The 19,172-nt window shown below is 39.9% G+C and overlaps 1 protein-coding gene across 1 annotated transcript in view; it reads left to right on the forward strand.

Moving 5' to 3' along the window:
- EPG5 (ectopic P-granules autophagy protein 5 homolog (C. elegans)) overlaps positions 1–19,172 on the forward strand; it is a 57,948-nt gene that overhangs the window by 31,277 nt on the left and 7,499 nt on the right. Inside the window, exons 24-39 of the mRNA XM_010005034.1 lie at positions 1,734–1,857; positions 2,701–2,842; positions 3,861–4,032; positions 4,917–5,079; positions 5,664–5,806; positions 7,402–7,558; positions 9,041–9,235; positions 10,407–10,620; positions 11,351–11,511; positions 11,627–11,834; positions 12,311–12,386; positions 13,632–13,735; positions 14,615–14,790; positions 15,470–15,655; positions 18,069–18,278; positions 18,410–18,554. Coding sequence (XP_010003336.1) covers positions 1,734–1,857; positions 2,701–2,842; positions 3,861–4,032; positions 4,917–5,079; positions 5,664–5,806; positions 7,402–7,558; positions 9,041–9,235; positions 10,407–10,620; positions 11,351–11,511; positions 11,627–11,834; positions 12,311–12,386; positions 13,632–13,735; positions 14,615–14,790; positions 15,470–15,655; positions 18,069–18,278; positions 18,410–18,554 — 2,576 coding nt within the window. The remainder of the gene's footprint in view (positions 1–1,733; positions 1,858–2,700; positions 2,843–3,860; positions 4,033–4,916; positions 5,080–5,663; positions 5,807–7,401; positions 7,559–9,040; positions 9,236–10,406; positions 10,621–11,350; positions 11,512–11,626; positions 11,835–12,310; positions 12,387–13,631; positions 13,736–14,614; positions 14,791–15,469; positions 15,656–18,068; positions 18,279–18,409; positions 18,555–19,172) is intronic.

Genomic DNA, 19,172 nt, shown 5'->3' on the forward strand with positions numbered 1-19,172 from the left:
TACTAGTAGTCTCCAGGAGATGGCGTCAGAAGTACGGAGGTGATGGCAGTGCTGAGAACAGATACTGAACTAGTCTCAGGGTCAGTGTTACACACTGTAGCCGAGTAATACCCTTGATCTAGACTCCAGAGCTGATAGCCAACACAGCAGGGAGGAAGTGAAGTGTTACATCTTACAGGTCTAATAGAAAGTCTGAGAGCAAATAAATAAATGCTATGACCAGCAACTATTAAATAGATGCAATGAATACTTAAACCAAATCTGTTTAAAGACACTCTGATCACATCTGTTGTTACCTCATCCCTTTGGACCCCATGCTGGATGCCAAAAAAGACTGTTGTGGTTTAGCTGACAACTGAGCACCCCACAGTTGCTCACTCACTGGCCCACCTGTGGGATGGGAGAGAGAACTGGATGGAGAAAAAAAAAGTAAGCTTGTGGGTTGAGATACAGACAGTTTAATAGAGCAAACAAGAAGAGAATAATAATAAATAGATTATAGAAAAGAAGTGATGCACAGCAAAATTGCTCAGCACCTACTGAATGTCCAGCCCATTCCCAAGTGGTGCTCCCTCACCGCAGCCAACCGCTCCTGGTTTTTATGCTGAGCATGACATCATAAGGTATGGAATATCAGTTCAGGTCAGTGTTGTGGCTGTGTCCCCTCGCAGCTTTTTGTTCACCTCCTTGCTGGCAAACCATGGGAAGCAGAGAAGTCTTTGACTTAGTATAAACATTACTTAGCCACAAGTAAATTTGCAGTGTGTTAGCAATGTTCTTCTTGTACTAAATCCAAAACACAGTACTGTGCCAGCTGCTAGGAAGAAAATTAGCTATCCCATTAGAAACTTAGATGGTAATTTGTGAAAAATAATCCAGAGATACTTAACTGGGTGTAACTTGATTAATATTTTCAGTCTTTCTTTCAAAGGAGTTCCCTGCTCCAACATAGAACCAAGTAAATCTTATGCTCAGGAAGTCTAAGACCACCTAGACAAGAGGGAAAACATCTACTTCCATTTTCCAATATTTTTTTACTGATACAGAAAACCAGAGTTTGCTAGTAATATTTAGTATCACCGTCAAAAGAGTTAATGGTATTCTAGTTTTTACTTGTATTTGATCAGGAAAGCTTGGTTGGTGTGATTATGAAAGGGGTGCCCCTCAGTAGAGTGATGCCAGTTGGAGAAAATATATGTATGTTAAAGCATAGTCTTAGCAGAAGAGAAGATGGGAGTAAAGTAGTGATGAATTTGAGTCTGGCAAGAAATTAAAAGATATCCCTCAGCAGTGAGCTCTTAGAGCCAGCAGTCTAGAGAAGTCATGGGGTGAGAAGCTGAACTTGCTCATATCATATCTATTCTCTTTTTCCTTCGTTGGTCTTCTGAATGGGGTTTCAATATGATTCCCTGCCACAAGAGATGCTTCCAGTCCTGGATCATGGTTGCTAATTTGCATAAATGTTTTCCTTGTCAAAATCTGATCTATTACACTTTGTTACTACCCTTCGTATTTTTCTAAATAGCTTCTTTACACTGCTGGTCTTTAACTGACACTTAGTAAAGTAGTCACAAACCATCAGAAACATCTGTGTTTTGAGCCCTATCAACTTGAAGTGTTACTTGTTGCCTAACTCCAAACCCCACCATGAGACTGCTGTGTAATATATGCTTTGCATACAGTTAAAGTTCACATTGGTGGTTTTTTTTTTTCCTTTTTTTTTGTCTTTTCAGGCTTTGTAATGTTTTTGTTTTATGGCTGGAAGAAGAGAGTTTGCAGAAAGGAGACACATATATTCCTTCTCTACCGAAGCAATATGATGCACACAGACTTGCAAAAATCATGCAGAATCAGCAGGTGAAGTGCTAATGACATTAGTAATCTGGGATCCAAAATTTGTTTTGCTTGTTAAAGTGGGTCCTCTAAAGCAGAGACTGGCTTTTATTATTTGTAGAGAATATATGGTACCTTCACAGCTCTGACTTTTTTCTTAAAAATCCTGTACTATCCTAAACTATCTTCCTTTATATGTAAGTGAGGACTTGAAGAGTAGATTTCTTGCATATCTTAATGAGAACACAGTCCTTATTCTGTCCTGTTCTGTAATTATTTTTATGTTCTAATATATATTTTTTTAGAATTATTGAAGTTAGAACATTAAGTGAAAAAAGACTGGAAGCTGAAATCTTCTTTTGTTGGTAGTGTGTAATATGTCTTGTTCAAGTATAAATTAGTGGGAAGTGCTTATTATTCTGTCCAGTAAACCTAGAGAGTTGGTATAATGAAAAAACCTGAGAGATGAGAGATTTTGGAAGGGGGTTTCCTTATGCCTGCTTTTTTTTTTTTATTCCTCTGCATATGTGCCTACTGTAAATTAAGCCTGTTTCCTCTGTGTTCCTTTTTTAGGAACAGAATTTGAAAAATCTGTATTCTCTTGCTTTATTTGTTAGAAATTATGCTGTGTGTGCTTGTCAAGTTTCTTCTCTAAGTGTCAGGAATGATTTTCAGTGGCTTATCTGCATATATGGTAAAAATTCTGCAGCTTTTTTCTTCAGTATAGTTTTTTTTTTCCCTAGTAATATTTTTTCTGACTTAAAACTGCAGGGGCTACTCTTACGTACTTTGGTTTCCCAGCTATTGGGATGGATTTGCTAGTACTGACCAAAATGGGAAAGATAATGTAATTACTTTGTGCTTTAGGATTTGTGGATGGAGTATGTCAATGCTGAACTGATACACTATGAGTTTCAGGAAGCTCTAAACCTTTGGCTGCAGGTTCAGCTTGAATCACATACAACCTGTGTTTCTGCAGGGCAAACAGATTTCACCAACCCTTTATCAGGTAAGAGATAAGAGTATTGTTAATGAAACTGGGCCAGAGATAATAAGTAGCATGTTGAACCACTGGTTTCTTTAGAAACATAATGATATCTCTGAATAAAGATGTTAATACAGGTTGTTTTCTATGGGTGCAGTATTTTGCATCAAGTTATCAAGGTGTTCTCACTGAGATGCTCATGTGAGAAGCTACTGTCAATGTTTTTGGCTTAAAGTTTGCCACAGCACAGCCCGTCATGTTGTGTCTAGAGCTCCAGGAGTGAGCTCCCCAAGGATACCCCTGCACAGGACATGCTCCAGAGAGGCTGTTTTTTTTTAATAAGGTTTAGGTGGAGATGACTGCCAGCAAAGGCACAAAACACTGTAACTGAAAGCAGAAGGATTATCTGGTATTCAGATGTTGTTCCCAGTGTTCACCTTGGCATGGTGAAAGCGTTCTTCCAGCACAGAATGGAATAATAGTCAGGGTACATATATGAAGGGTATGGTGAGACTGGATTTTCTGGGGGGATGATTAAAAAAAGACGAGAGAAGGAACAGAAGGAAACTGGAATAGTTTCATAGGAGAGTTGGCACTGAGCAGAAAAACTGCATGGGAATCAGCAGGAGGAGAGAGCTGACCTGGAGTGAGGCTGCTCTTTGGGGAGGAACTGGAGCTGACAAGACTAGAGATGAACTGTAGGAAGAAAGATGAATTTGGCTTAGCAGACTGGGCCTGGGAGCCTCTGTCAGATGAGGAGATAAATGGCATGAGAAGAGGAAAATTTGAAGGGCAGAAGAAAAAAGGAATGGGGCCTTGGATCTTAATGCTGTGTGCAGCTGGTCATGAAAGCTATGTGAAATAAACTTTGTCAAAAAATCGAGGAAGATGCATTACATTTTAATTTTTTTTTTTAAAAAAGGAGGAGTCCTGACAAGTAGTTGTCTGCTGCTAAAAGTGTTTCATGCAAACATACAATGTTTTGTTCTGTTTCTCCTAACCTTTTCTTAGTGACAAAACTTGCTTCTGCTTTCTTTTCTAGCCAAAGAGAGGATTATGAATAATTTGAAGAAGTTTGATACTCCCAAGCCTCCTCTTCCCCTCCAGACAATGAAAGCACCTGTGCCAGTTATTTCCTCTGCCAGCCTAGTAAGTCAGAAGGAAGCAGTTCAGCTCATGCGTGTGGACCTTAACATCTTGCAGCGACATGCCAAGTAAGACAGAACTCTTTTCCTCCTGCCTCACCAGTGTGTCTAGTAGTGTCTCCAGGTGCCCTTTTCAGCAGCCTCATTGGTGGTGTTGGCACAAGACTGTCAATACTTCACTTCTGCTGCTTATCCCATTTTTTTTTCTTCTTTGCTATCGTGTTACTATTCCACTTCTTTAAGATAAGATTACACAGGTCTTACCTAATGACTGAGATTACATCAGATGACATCTAACTTCTACATTTTTCTTTTCTCATTTGGCATAGTTCTTGAAGCCTTCCCTTAGCCTAGATTTGCTGGCAATAAGTTTACCCTTTTGCACTAATGTAGTATCTGCAGTGTGAAACACTGGAACCCCCATGGGATAAATCTGATTTCTGGGAGTGTTACCATCATGAGTGAAAGAGACTTTCTGTTTTTAATATTCCTTTTAAGAGAATCCAGCTGAATTATTTTCAAACACAGCTGATGAATCTGTAGCTGTTCTCACCCAATGTAGTAATTTACCTGAACAAAACTTAGTAAGCCCAAGAGAGGAGGAGTCTAAACAATTCCAGCAGCAATTTTAGGTGGGCTTTTTTTGTTTACTGAATCATCCCACAGTGTTTTTTTTTTGTCTGAAAGAAAACTGCATTTCCTGCAGGGGGTGATCTGGTGTATTTCCTTCCCAGGTTGTCATATAGAAAAAAAACCTCATGCAGGCTTGAGTTCTTTTGTTTTTATGAACCTGTTTGTTTATTACTTTGAACTCAATTTCATTTCATAACCCTTCATGTTTTCTACGAAAGTCTTACAAGTTTTTGTGTGACACATTATATTTGTCTTGTCTTTCTTGCAGGTACTTAGCATTACTGATTTCAATAGTAATTTTATTAATCAATGCTTTTCAGAACTGCAGCTCTCTGGGAATCTCAGCACGTTGCTCTTAATAGTGAAATACTGGACACAGTACCTAAGCTCTATGTCAATCGGGAAGAGCAGATCACCCTCCATTTGGAGTGCCGGGGAACATCAAATAAAAGCTGCCAGGGAGCAGCTCTTGTAGCAATCCAGGTTAGAGGCATGGCATCATTTCTTGTTTGGGGCTGTTGGAGGTGGATCATGAAGGAGAAATGACTGAATGGTTACAAGGCTGGTAACAGTTGACTCAAGTAAATCCGTAGTCACTTAGTTACCTGAAATATGTAATATATAATGTTCAAAAAGCGATATACATCAACAGCTGAAGAATAAGTTGCTGCTTAAAGTTTGTTTTGCTCATAGCATCCATTATAAGCTGCTTCCCAATGTGGGAATTTGCTCACTGATGAGAATAGAAGCATGAAAATTTTTGTGGAAATATTCCCATGTTGCTTGGTACATTAACTTCTTCTCTAAGTATCAATCGTTGTAGTTTAAAAGTGTTGCATAAAAGGTGTTACTTATATTAGTATGTGATAATTAAATAGGAACTCGACCAAGGATGTGCGCTTGGGAATGATGTACTAGAGGAGAGCTGTGAATATAGATGGTTTAATCCTGAGTTTTCATCACATTTAGTACATCATGTGCTACTTCATTTTTAGAAATAGTGCAACATGTGAGAGTGTTAGCAAAATGTATTATTCAGACATGACTTGTGTCTCTTTGTTGTTCAGTTTGAAGGGAAACACAAGAACGAAGCAGTGAGCCAGCAGCTTCATGCCTTGCGTAAAGAAGTGAGACAACTGCAGGCTGAAGCTACAAAGCCACCTTCTCTGGGTGTTGTGGAGGCAGCAGTTCATGTGGAGAATTTCATAACGTACGTTGTTCAGACAGTGGTTTGTATCTTTTTTTAATATGTTGCAGAGTTAAAATGTGGAACCTCTTTGTGTGGTTTTTTTGTAATGCTTCTCAGCTTGAGTCAACGACAGAGCTGACCTGGGACCTGTGTGCTTGTGACACAGATGTATAAAGAAATAACTCTGTATTATTAAAAGGTCATTCAGCCTCAACAGGGCACACAGTATTGTGTGCTGCTTCAATCTATTGTAGTCTGTATTAGGATAGCCCTTCTAACCCTGCAAAAGCACCTCAAGGGGTGACAGGGATGCTACGTTGAATTTTAGGTAGTGTCAAACTTGTGCCACAGCTGTCTCAGCCATGGGCTAAACTATATGTTTTCAGTATCTCTCCCTACTTTTTTTCTTGCTACAGTACAGGACACAGTTCTTTAATAGAGAATTATGGTTTGAAGTAACTTTTCAATATATGAAACAAAATTGTGCAGTGGGAGAGGACTATATAATACCACTTTTTTTTTTTTTTTTTTCCTGAAGGTTAATAAGCAGATTAGTCCAAGGCCCTGTTCCTCTTGAGGACCTTTTATAGTTCACCTCAAAGGTCCAGTTTTGCAATGCCACTTTTAATCTTTCAGATCTCTGCTGGGATTCTTTTTGTGTAATCAGTTTCCTACAGACTGTACTTGCTGTACAAGTAAAAATATTTGGTTACTATTTCTACACCTTCATTCTTGATCATTAATCTGAAAAACTCTGTGAATGAGCTAGTTCCTGGGATTTATGTCTGTGGATTTGCATGTTCCTTAGATGTTTAATTCTGACTTGATGAGGATAGGGTTTTCAGCTCAATAAATATTTTTTTGGCAATACACAAGAAAATACTGTTTCTGTTTTAATCCTTTTATTGCTGAGCCTGTTAAGTAAAATGAGGTGAATTTTATTGCAGTACAAATGTAGTTCAGGTGGCCTAAGAACATGATGAGCACATGATTTGAGGGATAAATAATCTGTTGGAACTATACTGTGGAAAAAATAAGTTTCTGACTCTAATTATGGAGACTTTCTAAGGTTTGGAGGTACCCATTTCAGGCAGAAAAAATAGTTGAGCTAAACCTGAGACTGTTCAGTCAGGTTATGAGAAGGCTCAGGGGTTTCTCATCAGTGTATAGTAATACCTGAAAGGAGAGTGCAAAGAGCATGGAGCCAAGCTCTTTTTAAGGGTGACCAATGACAGAACAAGAGGCCGTTGGCACAAACTGCACACAGGAGATTCCTTCTGAACATCAGGAAACACTTTTTTCCTGAGAGGGGTGACACAGGCTGCCCAAGGAGGCTGTGGAGGTTCCATTCTTGGAGATATTCAAAAGCCACCTGGACATAGGCCTGCATAACTAGCTGTAGCTGTAGGTGGCCCTGCTTGAGCAGGACAGTAGGTCCATATGTTCTCCAGAGGTCTCTCCCAGCCTCAACTATGCTGTGATTCTGTGAATCCATGCTTGATTATTCTAGAAGCCAGAAATACCCATCTCATGGCAATATATTGGCAATATATTCTTTATTGTCACAGATTATTTTGCATATGTAAATCTAATCTGCTTTTTTTTTCTTTTTGCAGGGCCTTAATAAATATCTACAAAGTGCAGCCCATGCCTGCGATTAAGAAAGTTGGAATTAGTTTGTTTTTTACATTAGTGGAATATGTGTGTGATGAAACTCAACGCAATCCTCCCACAAGGCAGTTCTTCACATCCTGCATTGAGATTCTAGGCCAAGTGAGTTTGTTCTCTGATTTTGGGATACCTAGTGTTTATTCCATCTGCGTGCTGATATTTGGGGTCTAAAGCATTCAGAAGCCTGAAAATTAACTTCTAAGCTGCTATCATATTTTTGTTTTGACTAATTGTATAATAACAATTTCTGGCCACACCTCAAACACCGTGTTCGGCTCTGGGCCCCTCAGGATAAGAAGGACATGGAGGGGCTGGAGCGTGTCCAGAGAAGGGCAAGGGAGCTGGGGCAGGGTGTGGAGCACAAGTGTGAGGAGGAGCAGCTGAGGGAGCTGGGGGTGTCCAGGCTGGAGCAAAGGAGGCTGAGGGGAGACCTTCTGGCTCTGCAGCTGCCTGAGAGGAGGTTGGAGCCAGGGGGGTCGGGCTCTGCTCCCCAGGAACAAGGGATGGGACAAGAGGAGATGGGCTGCAGTGGTGCCAGGGGAGGGTGAGTTGGGATGTTGGGCAGCATTTCTTGCTGGCCAGGGTTGTGAGGCCCTGGCCCAGGCTGCCCAGGGCAGGGCTGGAGTCCCCATCCCTGGAGGGGTTTCCAAACCATGTAGATGTGGTGCTGAGGGACATGGGGCAGGGGTGGCCTGGGCAGGGCTGGGGGAGTGGTTGGACTGGATGGTCTTAAAAGTCTTTTCCAACCTTTATAATTCTATCATTCTACACAGTCTTTAGGGGAGTTCAGGCTTGCATATAAGCAAAATGAAAAGTGTTGCTCCTAGATGCCTGCTTAGTTCTTACCTCCCTGTGTTAGTTAAATGCTGAGGTAGGCTAGTTTTTTGGGCAGGTAGCTGAAGTTTGGGTACTTCCAGCACATAAAAGACTGTTCTGGCATATATTTTGCTGTTACAAATCACTTTCTGTCTGGTGTGTATCTTGTCAACTCTATTTAGATACCCCTTCTTTACAGCCATACAATAGTCTTTGTGAAGATAGCCAGAATTTTGCTTGTAGAGAGCATGGGTGCTTGTTGTTGGTAATAAAGTTTACTGTGGGGAAGACTTTATGCATATGCATTGAGAGAAAGCTTTAGCCTCTGCTTTGGGTCCAGGTGTTTATTTTAATCTCTTAGATAACAGTTTCTTTCCTTGTGCAGCTGTCCTTAAGCACCTCTAAGAGCTGAACTGCTGAAAAGCTCTCTATAGCTCTTGTTCTGTTCAATTTTTTCCTAATATCAGACAAGGTTGCTGAAATCTGGGTTAATTTTATTTTGCTATCACATCAGAAAAATTGTATTTCTAGGTATTTTTAGATAACATGTGGTCACAATTGCTGTTGTGAAGTGTGCTAGAAAAACATTTATTTACATTCTGTCTTATAGAACAGCAGTATTTAGCTGATGTTGATCTCATCCAGTTTGTTTTTGAGAAAACTTGCCCTTTAAGAAGGACCAGAATAGAGCTTATCTCATCACAATGCTGCGAGGAGATGTGTTTCTAATATGAGCCATTTTTCTCACCATTCACAATTTATTCTCAGGTGTTTGTCAGTGGGACCAAGTCAGAGTGCAGACACCTCCTCCAGACTATCCTGAAGAATCGGAGGCTCTGTACCCTCCTTTCCCCTTTTTTCACTCCTGTTGCCTCTCCCAGTGAATTTGTGACCTTATATGAAAAGGTTGTGGCCTTTCTGAGTGAGGAAAACAGTGATGTTGTCTTCATGCTGCTGACAAAGGTAAAGTATGTGGGAGTACTGTGTCTGGTTTGTTAGTGTTCCTTCCCTAAAGACTGTGGCTTTAGGCTAAGGTAGAAAGAAGTGCAAATCTGATGCTTTAACACTGATGGGATCTACAGACCTAACTTGCTCATCTTGAGTGGTGTGTGTTTTATTTAAACTCAAGAGGGGCTGGAGTAAAAAGGAAATGGGAAGCTTAAGCTAACCTTTCCTAGCCCAGGTAGTATCAGTATGTGCTTCTTAGGGCTTGCTTTCTTACTCTTGAAATTAAAGCAGGCTCTCAAAGGCTTTGTCTGCCTGATAACTGCAGAGGCTTTCCTCAATATAACCAGGCATCTTAAAAAGAACAAAAACCTTTGAAACAGTGTCTGAATCTTTCATCTCTGTTTGGCACCTCTGTTTTAAAACACACAGGTAGGTAAGAGCAAGTGACTTCCACATCTCCTTTCTCAGGGCTGCATGAGATTGTCTGCATGTATTAGCAGCAGAGAAATTACTATTATACTGAGGCTTTGATGTTGCTCTTATTCTCTGTATTAGTTACACAGAGAGAGGGCTTGACAGCTGTCAGCAGCAGGCAGTCTGGTTTGGGCATGACTGATCTGTCCTTAGTGGCAGTGATCAGCCTTGTCCCTGCTGACTTTGGTCTGAAGAGATTGCCTAGAGGCTCCAAAAGCTTTGCACCTCCACTTGAATTTTGTGGGCCACAGAGATTAGCCCATCTAGTGTTTTCAAGTGCTTGTTTGTCAGTGGTACAGAAGTGTGGAAATTCACATGCATTGTTATGAATCTGAGGTGTTCAAGGCCAGGCTGGATGGGGCTTGGAGCAGCCTGGTCTAGCAGGAAGTGTCCCTGCGCATGCAGGGGGGTTGGAACTAGAGGATCATTGATGTCCCTTCCAACCCAAACCAGTCTGTGATTCTGTGAGAAGACTTGCTAAGGGCTGTTTCATAAGTTCAGGGACTTCTGTGATATGCTGAATGAATATGCCTTTGGAGAGTGTTACCTTGGATTTGAGCTAGGGCTAATGAGGTGCAAATAAATAATTTATTTTTCTTAGATACATAAAAACTTGCGGGTGTTTTCCCCTCCTGACAATTTCTCCATTCTCCTGAAGGTGTTGTGGCTGTTACAGCTTCTACTTAAAAATGCTTCCTTTCCTCTGTTCTAGTTTGACATTACGCAATGGTTGAGTGTTGCTAAGCCACCTTTAGCTGAACGTACCAAGCTTCTGGAGTCTATTCACTTGGCTCTCAATGCATGTGGCCTTGAGCCAGAAGAAGATATTTTGATGCCATTTAATATCTTCTGCAAACACTGGACTAACCTTCTCCAGTATCAGTTCCCTGATCACTACAGTGATTTTCTAAGATTGTTCGTGCAAAGTGAGTATCTGAATTGGTGCATACTAAGCCTTTCATATGGAGCTCTGCTGACTTAAAGATATGAACACCATACAGTGGAGTTATTTTAAGTTCCTGTATGCACATTTATCTGAGTTCTATATGATATATTTTTATTAAATGTATTTAGCTTTGTGAGAAAGAACATTTGTATGTAGACCAAAGAACACCCCTTAGTGACAGCAGATTTTCAGCCCATGTAGTGTAGGAGGACGGAGAAGAGTTTTCTATTAGTGGAAGCACTTACTAATTTATAATTATGCTGCTGTCTGTAATGCAACTTCTTTGCCCTTGAGCACCCCTCGATGTCAAATTGAGAACTGGAATTATGGGGACCTGGGACTGATACCGAAATCTGCTGAAAATGTCCTGGTTGACATTAGATGCTACCTGAAATCTGCTGTGCCACTAAAATGAGAACAAACGTACTTCTTTTCTGTCAAATCACATGTGCCTAGGCAGCACTTGCCTCTTAATATAGCCAGGTGTGTACTAAGGGCCTGTCAAACTCTCTGGTATATAGATGCCAAAAGGGAAGGTTGAATTGCTTATGTTTTGAAATTAGAGAGAACCTGGATTTTCAAACTCAAACCTTGTCTGATTGTTTTAATGTAGTAAGGAGCTCTAGTATCAACATTGTCTGACTTTTACTGAGAAAGAGATTAGTATCCTTCTGATTTTCACAAATTAATTCCCTTGTTTTTCTGCTAAGGCTCTTCAAGCCAGCTTCTAAGCCCTGACTGTTGGAAGGCATCACTTGAAGCTTTGGGATGTGGTTCGTCAGTAACTGAAGCAGGAAACTTCAAGAAAGGTGGATCTACTGAAAGTCCCGTCTTGCGGGATGCTGCAAAAATTCTCCTCTCTGATGAACAGGTGGGTGCCTCTCTGATTTATTGTGTTTTGCAGCTGAAACAGATGCTCATCAGTGACAAATAACACTGCTGTGCAGTCTTTCTGTAGCTGATTAATAGTTGCCTTCTTTTCACAGGTTAGGGAGACAATAGAATGGCTTTCCACATCATTCTGCAAACTCCGTCTGGCTTCACTGGACTTCAGGACTTTTGGCCTGTTTTCAAAATGGAGCCCTTATGTGGCTGAAGTGAATAAATTTATTGAGTATCTTATTAAACGACTTATTGACAGTGAGGTTGCCAATTTAGCTCAAGAGCCTGTTGGCAGTAAAAGAACTCTAGCAGGTAATGTGTCTTAAAAGGAAATTACTTAAGAACAGGCACTCAGTTTCTCTGATTTCCTCTGTTAAAGACCATTTAAATATACAATAAAATCCTCTTGCTCTGCACTTGTACAATGATGAGAACAGGTTATGCTGATGCTACTTGGTGGCTATTTGCCACCATCTATGCTTCTTGGAGGGAAGCTTGTTTACGTTTTAGTTTGCTTAAAATTGTTTTATGAAGACTTTCTTCAAAGAAAAATATGATCTTTTGTATTAAGCTGAGGTTGGGGAATGAGGGACTACTGAATTTTATTATGATGTGATTTCAATTTGGAGAAAATTGCCAGAACACCTTTTATTTTTGTATATGCAGCTTTAAAGTGTGAATCATCCAGAAAAGGACATTTTATTCAAGTTTGGAAAACTGTATTGTGTTCACTGTTGCTAATATGAGGGGGGGGATAAAAGCAACTTTTTTGTTTTATTTTCTTCTAGCATTGCAGTCCTTGTATTCAGTAATTTCTGGACTCTTTAAACCATGGATACTGGTTTTGGAGAAGGAAGATTCAAGGTATATATTACATTTCAAAATTAAATTAAATGAATTTTTGCTAGAGGAAGGACTGGCTTTCATTGTTATCTAGGTTTTTTGAATTCATTACTGTATTGTGACCTTTCATTAAACAACTGTGGATTCTATCTTATTCTAACAATTATGGAACTAATTACAGAGTTCCTTAAGTCAAATTTTCCAAGGCTTGGATTGAGTAGTTATTTAAATACAGGAAATGCAACCAAGCTCTGGTCAGGAAGCAGAAATGAGAAGAATGTGGATTGCACTTAGTTCTGAAACACTCAAATTTAGAACTAAGATTCCTTTTTTTATCTTCTGTAAAACTGGTAACTCCTTAGTTTAAAAAAAAAAAAAAAAAGCCAAATAAATACAACCCCAAATGCCAGTGTTACATAAAGAAACCTTGGGCCAAATCAGCCCTTTGGTGATCTTGTGTACTGCTATCCTCTCATGAAGACTTACTTGTAATGTTCTACACTTAGATTTGACTTTCTTCTAAAACCAAAAGTTTTTTTAGCTGTTAACACATCTCCAGCATTTAATTAGAAGATAACTGTAGGTGGTATGTGCTGGTATTCATAAATCCCTGTGTTTTGGTATTTAATTTATGAAATATACAGTAATCTCCTCTTAATCAAGAGCTGGGGCTGTTCATCTTGGAGGAGCAAAGGCCCCAGGGAGACCTTGAAGCACCTTCCACTACCTAAAGGGGGCCTGCAGGAAAGCTGGGAAGGGACTTTAAAACATGAGTTTGTAGTGATAGGACAAGAGGTAATGGATCAAAACTGGAAGAGGGGAGATTTAGTTGAGACATTAGACTGAAATTCTTTGCTGTGAGGGTGGTGAGACCCTGGCCCAGGTTGCCCAGAGAAGCTGTGGCTGCCCCATCCCTGGAAGTATTGAAGTGCAGTTTGGATGGGGCTTGGAGCAACCTGGTCTGGTGGGAGGTGTCCCTGCCCATGCAGGGGGTTGGGACTGGATGATCTTTAACCTCCTTTCCAACCCAGACCATTCTATGATTCAGTGTGTTGTTAAACTATGTACCTCTTCTAAGGAGGAAACTGGGCAGTCCTAAAGAGTTTGAATGAAAGGACTGATGAAACCTAGTATGTTGATTTACTGTGTGCTACCTACTATATTGATTCACTACACTTTAGAATATTTTAATCCTGTAAGTGTTTATGATCTGTTTAAGGTATGGTAACTCAGCACTGAAATTTGTATTGCTTCATTTCTTTTAAGTAACCAACCCTGCTATCCCTGGTTAGAGAGCGACACTCCTGTGGCATCCAGCGTGGTCTGTTTGTTCACAGATTGCATCAAGCTTATGCACGAGAGCTTCAAAGGTGGGTGAAGTCTGTGCTGTTGTTATGTGGCTGCACGTTCTGTTCCATCAGACCAAAAGAGATTTTTGATTGAGATGTGGGATGTAAGGGAATTTTGTTTGCTAGGAACCAGTGGTTCTTTATTCCATCTGTAAAAGACAGATTTTTATTTTTAAAAAAAATTTTTCTTCTTCCTTGGCAAGGGTAGATAATGTGCTTGATAAATGCATATTTGACAGAAAACAAAGTTAATGTGAAAGAAAGCAAAACAAAATGAGCTGTCATGAGAAGTGAATGACTTCATTACAGGTCTGTGTGTTGTTCCCACACAACATACACAGTAGCATGTGACAATGACCCATATGCGCATCTTCAACAGCTCGCCTTGAGGGTAGCTTGACCTGCACAACTGATCATTTTGAGGTCCTGTTTAGCATTGCTTGTTGTGCCCAGGGTGTAGCTGGGCATAGGATTGGAAAGATAAGTTCACAATACTTTTTAACAACTTTTAGGAACTATCTAGATTCAAACTTTTCTTGTAAAAATAAATAGAACATATTAATGTGTGTTTTAAAAAAATTGAGAAGCACAAGGTCTTTTTTAAGAAACCAGAGCAATTCAGTGAAAAATAAAAGAAGTTCTATGTGGAAGGAGGATTTTATAACTTCAATTTATTGTCCAGCAACAAAAGGTTGAGGAAGGGCAGGAAGTCCTAAGCTTCTCTGCTTGTTGATTTGGAGAACAAAAATCTAAAAACTTTTTGTCATAGAATACTATGACAAATGTATTCTAATGTAACTTGCATTTTTGGTTTTTCATCTTCAAAACTGGATTTCCTTCCATAATGAAGATTTCCCTGATTTTGTCTGTTGTTAATTCAGTTCTTTTATTTGAATCTAGATAAACTTTTGCCAAACCACCACGGGGCTCTCTGGTTACATCTAATGCATTACTGTGAGTGTTGCACAGCCCCCAAAATGCCAGAGTTTATTCTTTATACTTTCCATACTGAGTTCAAAAGGCTTCCATGGAAGGAAATGCATCCAGACCAAGTGCTTATGGAAGAGTTCTTCAAAGTAAGTACATGGCATCTATTGAATTAAGTTCATACCAATGTTGCCCTCAAAAGTAACTGGAGTGCTGGAGACAGTTCTTCCAGCAAGCAGACTTGTAAGGTTTGTTTGTAGCATTCACAGCTGCTCATTTTGTGATGGATTTTTGTGAAGGAGTGCTTTTGAGTCTTACACCAAGTTGTGGGGAGCTGTAAAGCTGGCAGACTTCATAATTTGTTACTGCTCTCTCTGCAAGTGTCTTTTACTACAAACATATTTAATATGTATTTAGTTGTCTAAGTCAATGTAAACCTGCAGATGGGTGTGGAAATGTTAAAAAATTTACTGCCTATCTGTCTGGGACAAGTTCTTCATGCAGTTCTAAACAGGCTCAGAGCTTCTGAATTTCTCTTAGAGGGAAGAGAAATGGATGCAATCATGCAGCTTAGAGTTTGCAATGGGTTATTTCTTTATGACATGTTATTTCTGTATGACATGTAGTAGCTTGATATTCTATACTGGTTGCTTGAGGGGCTTAGAAAGTTAAATAGACAACTCTTCTGGTTGGGGACAAAATTGTGGAGAAATGGCATCTCTCTGATCCTCTGCTGGATTTATAGCTGGCTAAGGAACTGAAAAGTATGAAAGTATTTATATCTTACATTGTTTTATGTGTCTGTTTTTTTTCTCTTCTCTTTCCTAGATTGAAAGAGGCAGCCCCAAGAGTTGTTTCTTATTCTTGGGTTATGTTTTATGTGAAATAAATTGGGTCAGTGTCCTCTCAGATGCCTGGAATCCCAACCCTCATCCTCAGACTCACAACATGATTGTCTGTTTGCTGTATATGATGGTCCTGTTGGCAAAGGAGGAACAACTGATAGGCAAAGAGGTAATTTTTTGCAAAGGTTGATATGTGTTTGTCTTAGAATAATCCTTTGATAGCAAGGGCACAGGGTGTGACTTCTTTCTTACTTGCAGAATTATTATCTGAAAAATGTTTTTTGCATAGGTGAAATATCCTGAATAGTGTTTCAGAGATGGCCAACGCTAATTCCTTATGTGAAGCATTTTGTACAAATTTTGTGAAAAAAAGAAGAACCACTGTTCATTTTAAGAAACTTTTGCAGCTGCTGTGATCCAGTAGTGCTGTAAAGAGTAAGCAAATAAATACAGACAGTTTCCTGGAGTTAGAAAATGACACTGGGTTTTGGAAAGAACAAATACATGTGTTGGTTTCATTACTGTTTAAAAAATAATTGTTGATATGTAAAGCTGCTGGGTTTCCTTTCATTGTTGAGTATGGGATGCTGCATAGTGTAACTTTCTAGTCTCAGTCCAACCCTTAGTTAAAATGTCTTTTTCTTTTTTCTTGGAGAAGCTGAATTAAAAGCACATGCAAAAGAGAGGTAGCATTAGCATAAATTCACATGTACAGCTGTAATACATGTAAGTGTTGTGTGCACCTGTGTGTATGTGCATGTGCATTGCAGCTGTGGTGCTGTGAGGGGAGTCAGGAGGCTCACCAGGTCATGTTTGTTCTGACAGCCAGTCACATGAATCTCCACTGTGCCTTTCTTCCTTTTCTGGGTGGCAAATGTGAATGTGTGAATGGATGGTCAGGAATTGTTCATTTGTGAGAAGCTTATGCCTGGCTCTTTCTCTTACTGTGTATGTTCATGATGTTTCCCAACTGGCTCTTCAGCACTGGTAAAACTTAGTTGTGTTAAGCAGCTTTAGTCTGAATCCTGAGGGATTTGTGTCTCTGTGCATCAGCAGGCCCCACAAATGAGTCTCCCAGGGTCTGCGAGAGCCCTCTGCTCTCTCCAGGAACATGCAAAATGTTATTTTTGGTCCTGCATTTTTAAGTGCAGCTAGTCTGATGCACATTGTACCTGTGTCTGAAATGGGGCCAGGATAGCTGATCCTTTAAGGATCTAAAGCAGAGCTGGGTTCCACTGGTGCAGGGCTGCAGCTCCAAGGACTCGGGACTAAAAACCAATACATGTCTAAATATCTGTCCCTCAGTCTGACATGGTTGAAATCATGCTATATATTTTCATAGCTGTCTAAAAGGAAAATATTTATTCATCTTCTTGAGCGTGTTTTCTCAGAAGTTGTAAAAAAACTGTTGTTGAGACCCCACTCCAAACTGCTTTTGCAAACACTTATTTCTTACCATAAAGTGCTCCCCTCCTAACTCCTTTGTGTTGCCATGACAAGTCACAGTCATGTAAGGTCTTGAAGACCAGATATATCTTTAAGAAGCTGTCACTCTTTGGTGAGTTACTGGGGAGAGATTACTTCATTGGTTGAATCCAAGGTTGAGTTTTCTTTTTATTTTACTCTGAAAGGGAGTTTGATACTCTGATTCTTTAGCACTTTTCCCATTTATGGTTGCATTCTGGTATTTCTGAATTGTTGGGATGGGAAAGAGAAACCCTGGGTGTTAGAATGAACTGTCCAAACCTTGCTTTTGTTAACGCCTCTGTGTGGGTTGATCTTGCACAGTCTAAATTGGCCCATTGCTTCTGGAGGACTCTTCCAGAGGGGCTGGGTAATCTTCAGTAAATCCCGCTTCACATCTTCCAGCTTTCCACCACTTGTAGCATCTTCTGTTTTTTATTTCCTCTGTGGCATGACATGATGTTATGTCGAGATGCCACCAGCAGCTTTTGATCAGTATTGGATTCCAGCTTAGGAAAATTACCAGAGTTCACGTGCTTTGACCTGAATGTGTTTGCTTATCAGAAGCTTTTCAAGTTTCAAAATATACCTGTTTGTACACTGTATGAGTCAGCCTCAGGAATTCCCTCCTAGCCTCCAGCAGTGTGTTAATCTGACACTGTCACTTGTTTTTTACTTCCCAGAACACTCCTGTGACATCCTGACCTAAATCTCAAACTTTCTCAGCCCTACATGACTGACATGAGAAGTACTTGATGCACTAGTGACATATTCTTGTTGATGTAGTCTAATTTGGGTTAGTTTTGGATCTTTGAGGTCTTTAGGTAGTGTTTGCCATCAGCACAATTCCAGTGTTTGTTTATTCTATAATATGTTAGAGCTGCTGCAGCAGTCTGAGTCCGTTATGTGAATGCTAGAGTTGATGTAGATGTATTGGCTTACTGCTTAAAAAAGGAGTTACTTTTCAGACAGACTCCCAGTTGTCATCTATTTCTGTGAGGTTTCTGCTCTGTCTCCTTCAGATTTTGGAGTCTGGGCTTCCTTTTGACATTGAGTACTGTGAATATTAGTTTAAGACAATAAAGGTGGAGCTTAGACTGATGTCTTTGAATCTTCAGGAATCGCCACTCATAAATCTTCTTGGACAGACCAGTTCCCTTCCTTGGCAGCTGGTGGGCATTTCATCTTACCAAAGCATCATCAGCTACTGCAACAGTCACTACCCTCCTTCTGTTATCCTTGCTAAGGATGCTGGAGCTGAACTGATAGTAAAGCTTCTGAAAATCTCAGCAGGCTTTGGTGCATCTTCGGATAGTCACATCCACCTTGTAAGTTGAACTGGTTTTGCAGTATATCTGAGCTGTAACTGTTTGCAGTGTTCTGTTTTTGTATATTATGGAGTGTGGAAAGAGTCCCAAGCATGACTTCTTTTCTAATTGACTTTAATTTTGGTTACCAGGATGCAACACTGAAATGCCAAGCATACATTCGGCAGGTGGTTCAATTTCTCAGCACCTTAGAACAAAGCGGAAAGATTACTCTTGCAGTTTTGGAGCAAGAAATGTCCAAGTTGCTAGATGATGTAGTCATCTTTAATCCTCCAGGTTTGTGTTAAAGAAGTGGCAAATTACTTTAGAGCTGTCAAAATCCTTTACTGTACTGCATGGGTTGTTGGATATCTCTCACTGTACTCTATTGTCTCCCTTATGGGTAGCAAAGCATGTTGCTTTAGTGATGTATATATGGGTGGTATATACTAGCACAAAACAGATATATGAACATTACTCTGAAGAGCTGTCAAGAGTAGGTGGACCAACAAGGAAAAACATGGCTCATGTTGTCAGCAAAACTGACTGATACACAGGAGTCTGAGGGATTCTTTAATTTGTGATCTAGTTTTTTAATATATATTACATTTATTTGGCATTTGCATATATTTTTAAAGCAAGAATGACACAGCTACACTGTTTCGGGTTCTAAGAAAGGATTCTAATGTGTTGTGCAATTGGGAAAACAGACTATATTGAAGTAGGGGAATGGTACTGATTTACATTAGTAGTGTGGAGTGTCCATACCCACAGCCTAGTAATACTAGTACCACCCTGAGCTTCCTCTATCAAACTACAACTTCAGGTGAAATCAGTTGTCTCACTGTACATGTACAGAAGCACTTGTCAGGAGTTGTCTCTTCCTGTCTGTGACACACAGGTGTGCTAGCAAGA

This window comes from Chaetura pelagica, unplaced genomic scaffold, assembly GCF_000747805.2.
Source record: "Chaetura pelagica isolate M959 unplaced genomic scaffold, ChaPel_1.0 scaffold121, whole genome shotgun sequence".
Classification (NCBI taxonomy): Eukaryota; Metazoa; Chordata; class Aves; order Apodiformes; family Apodidae; genus Chaetura; species Chaetura pelagica.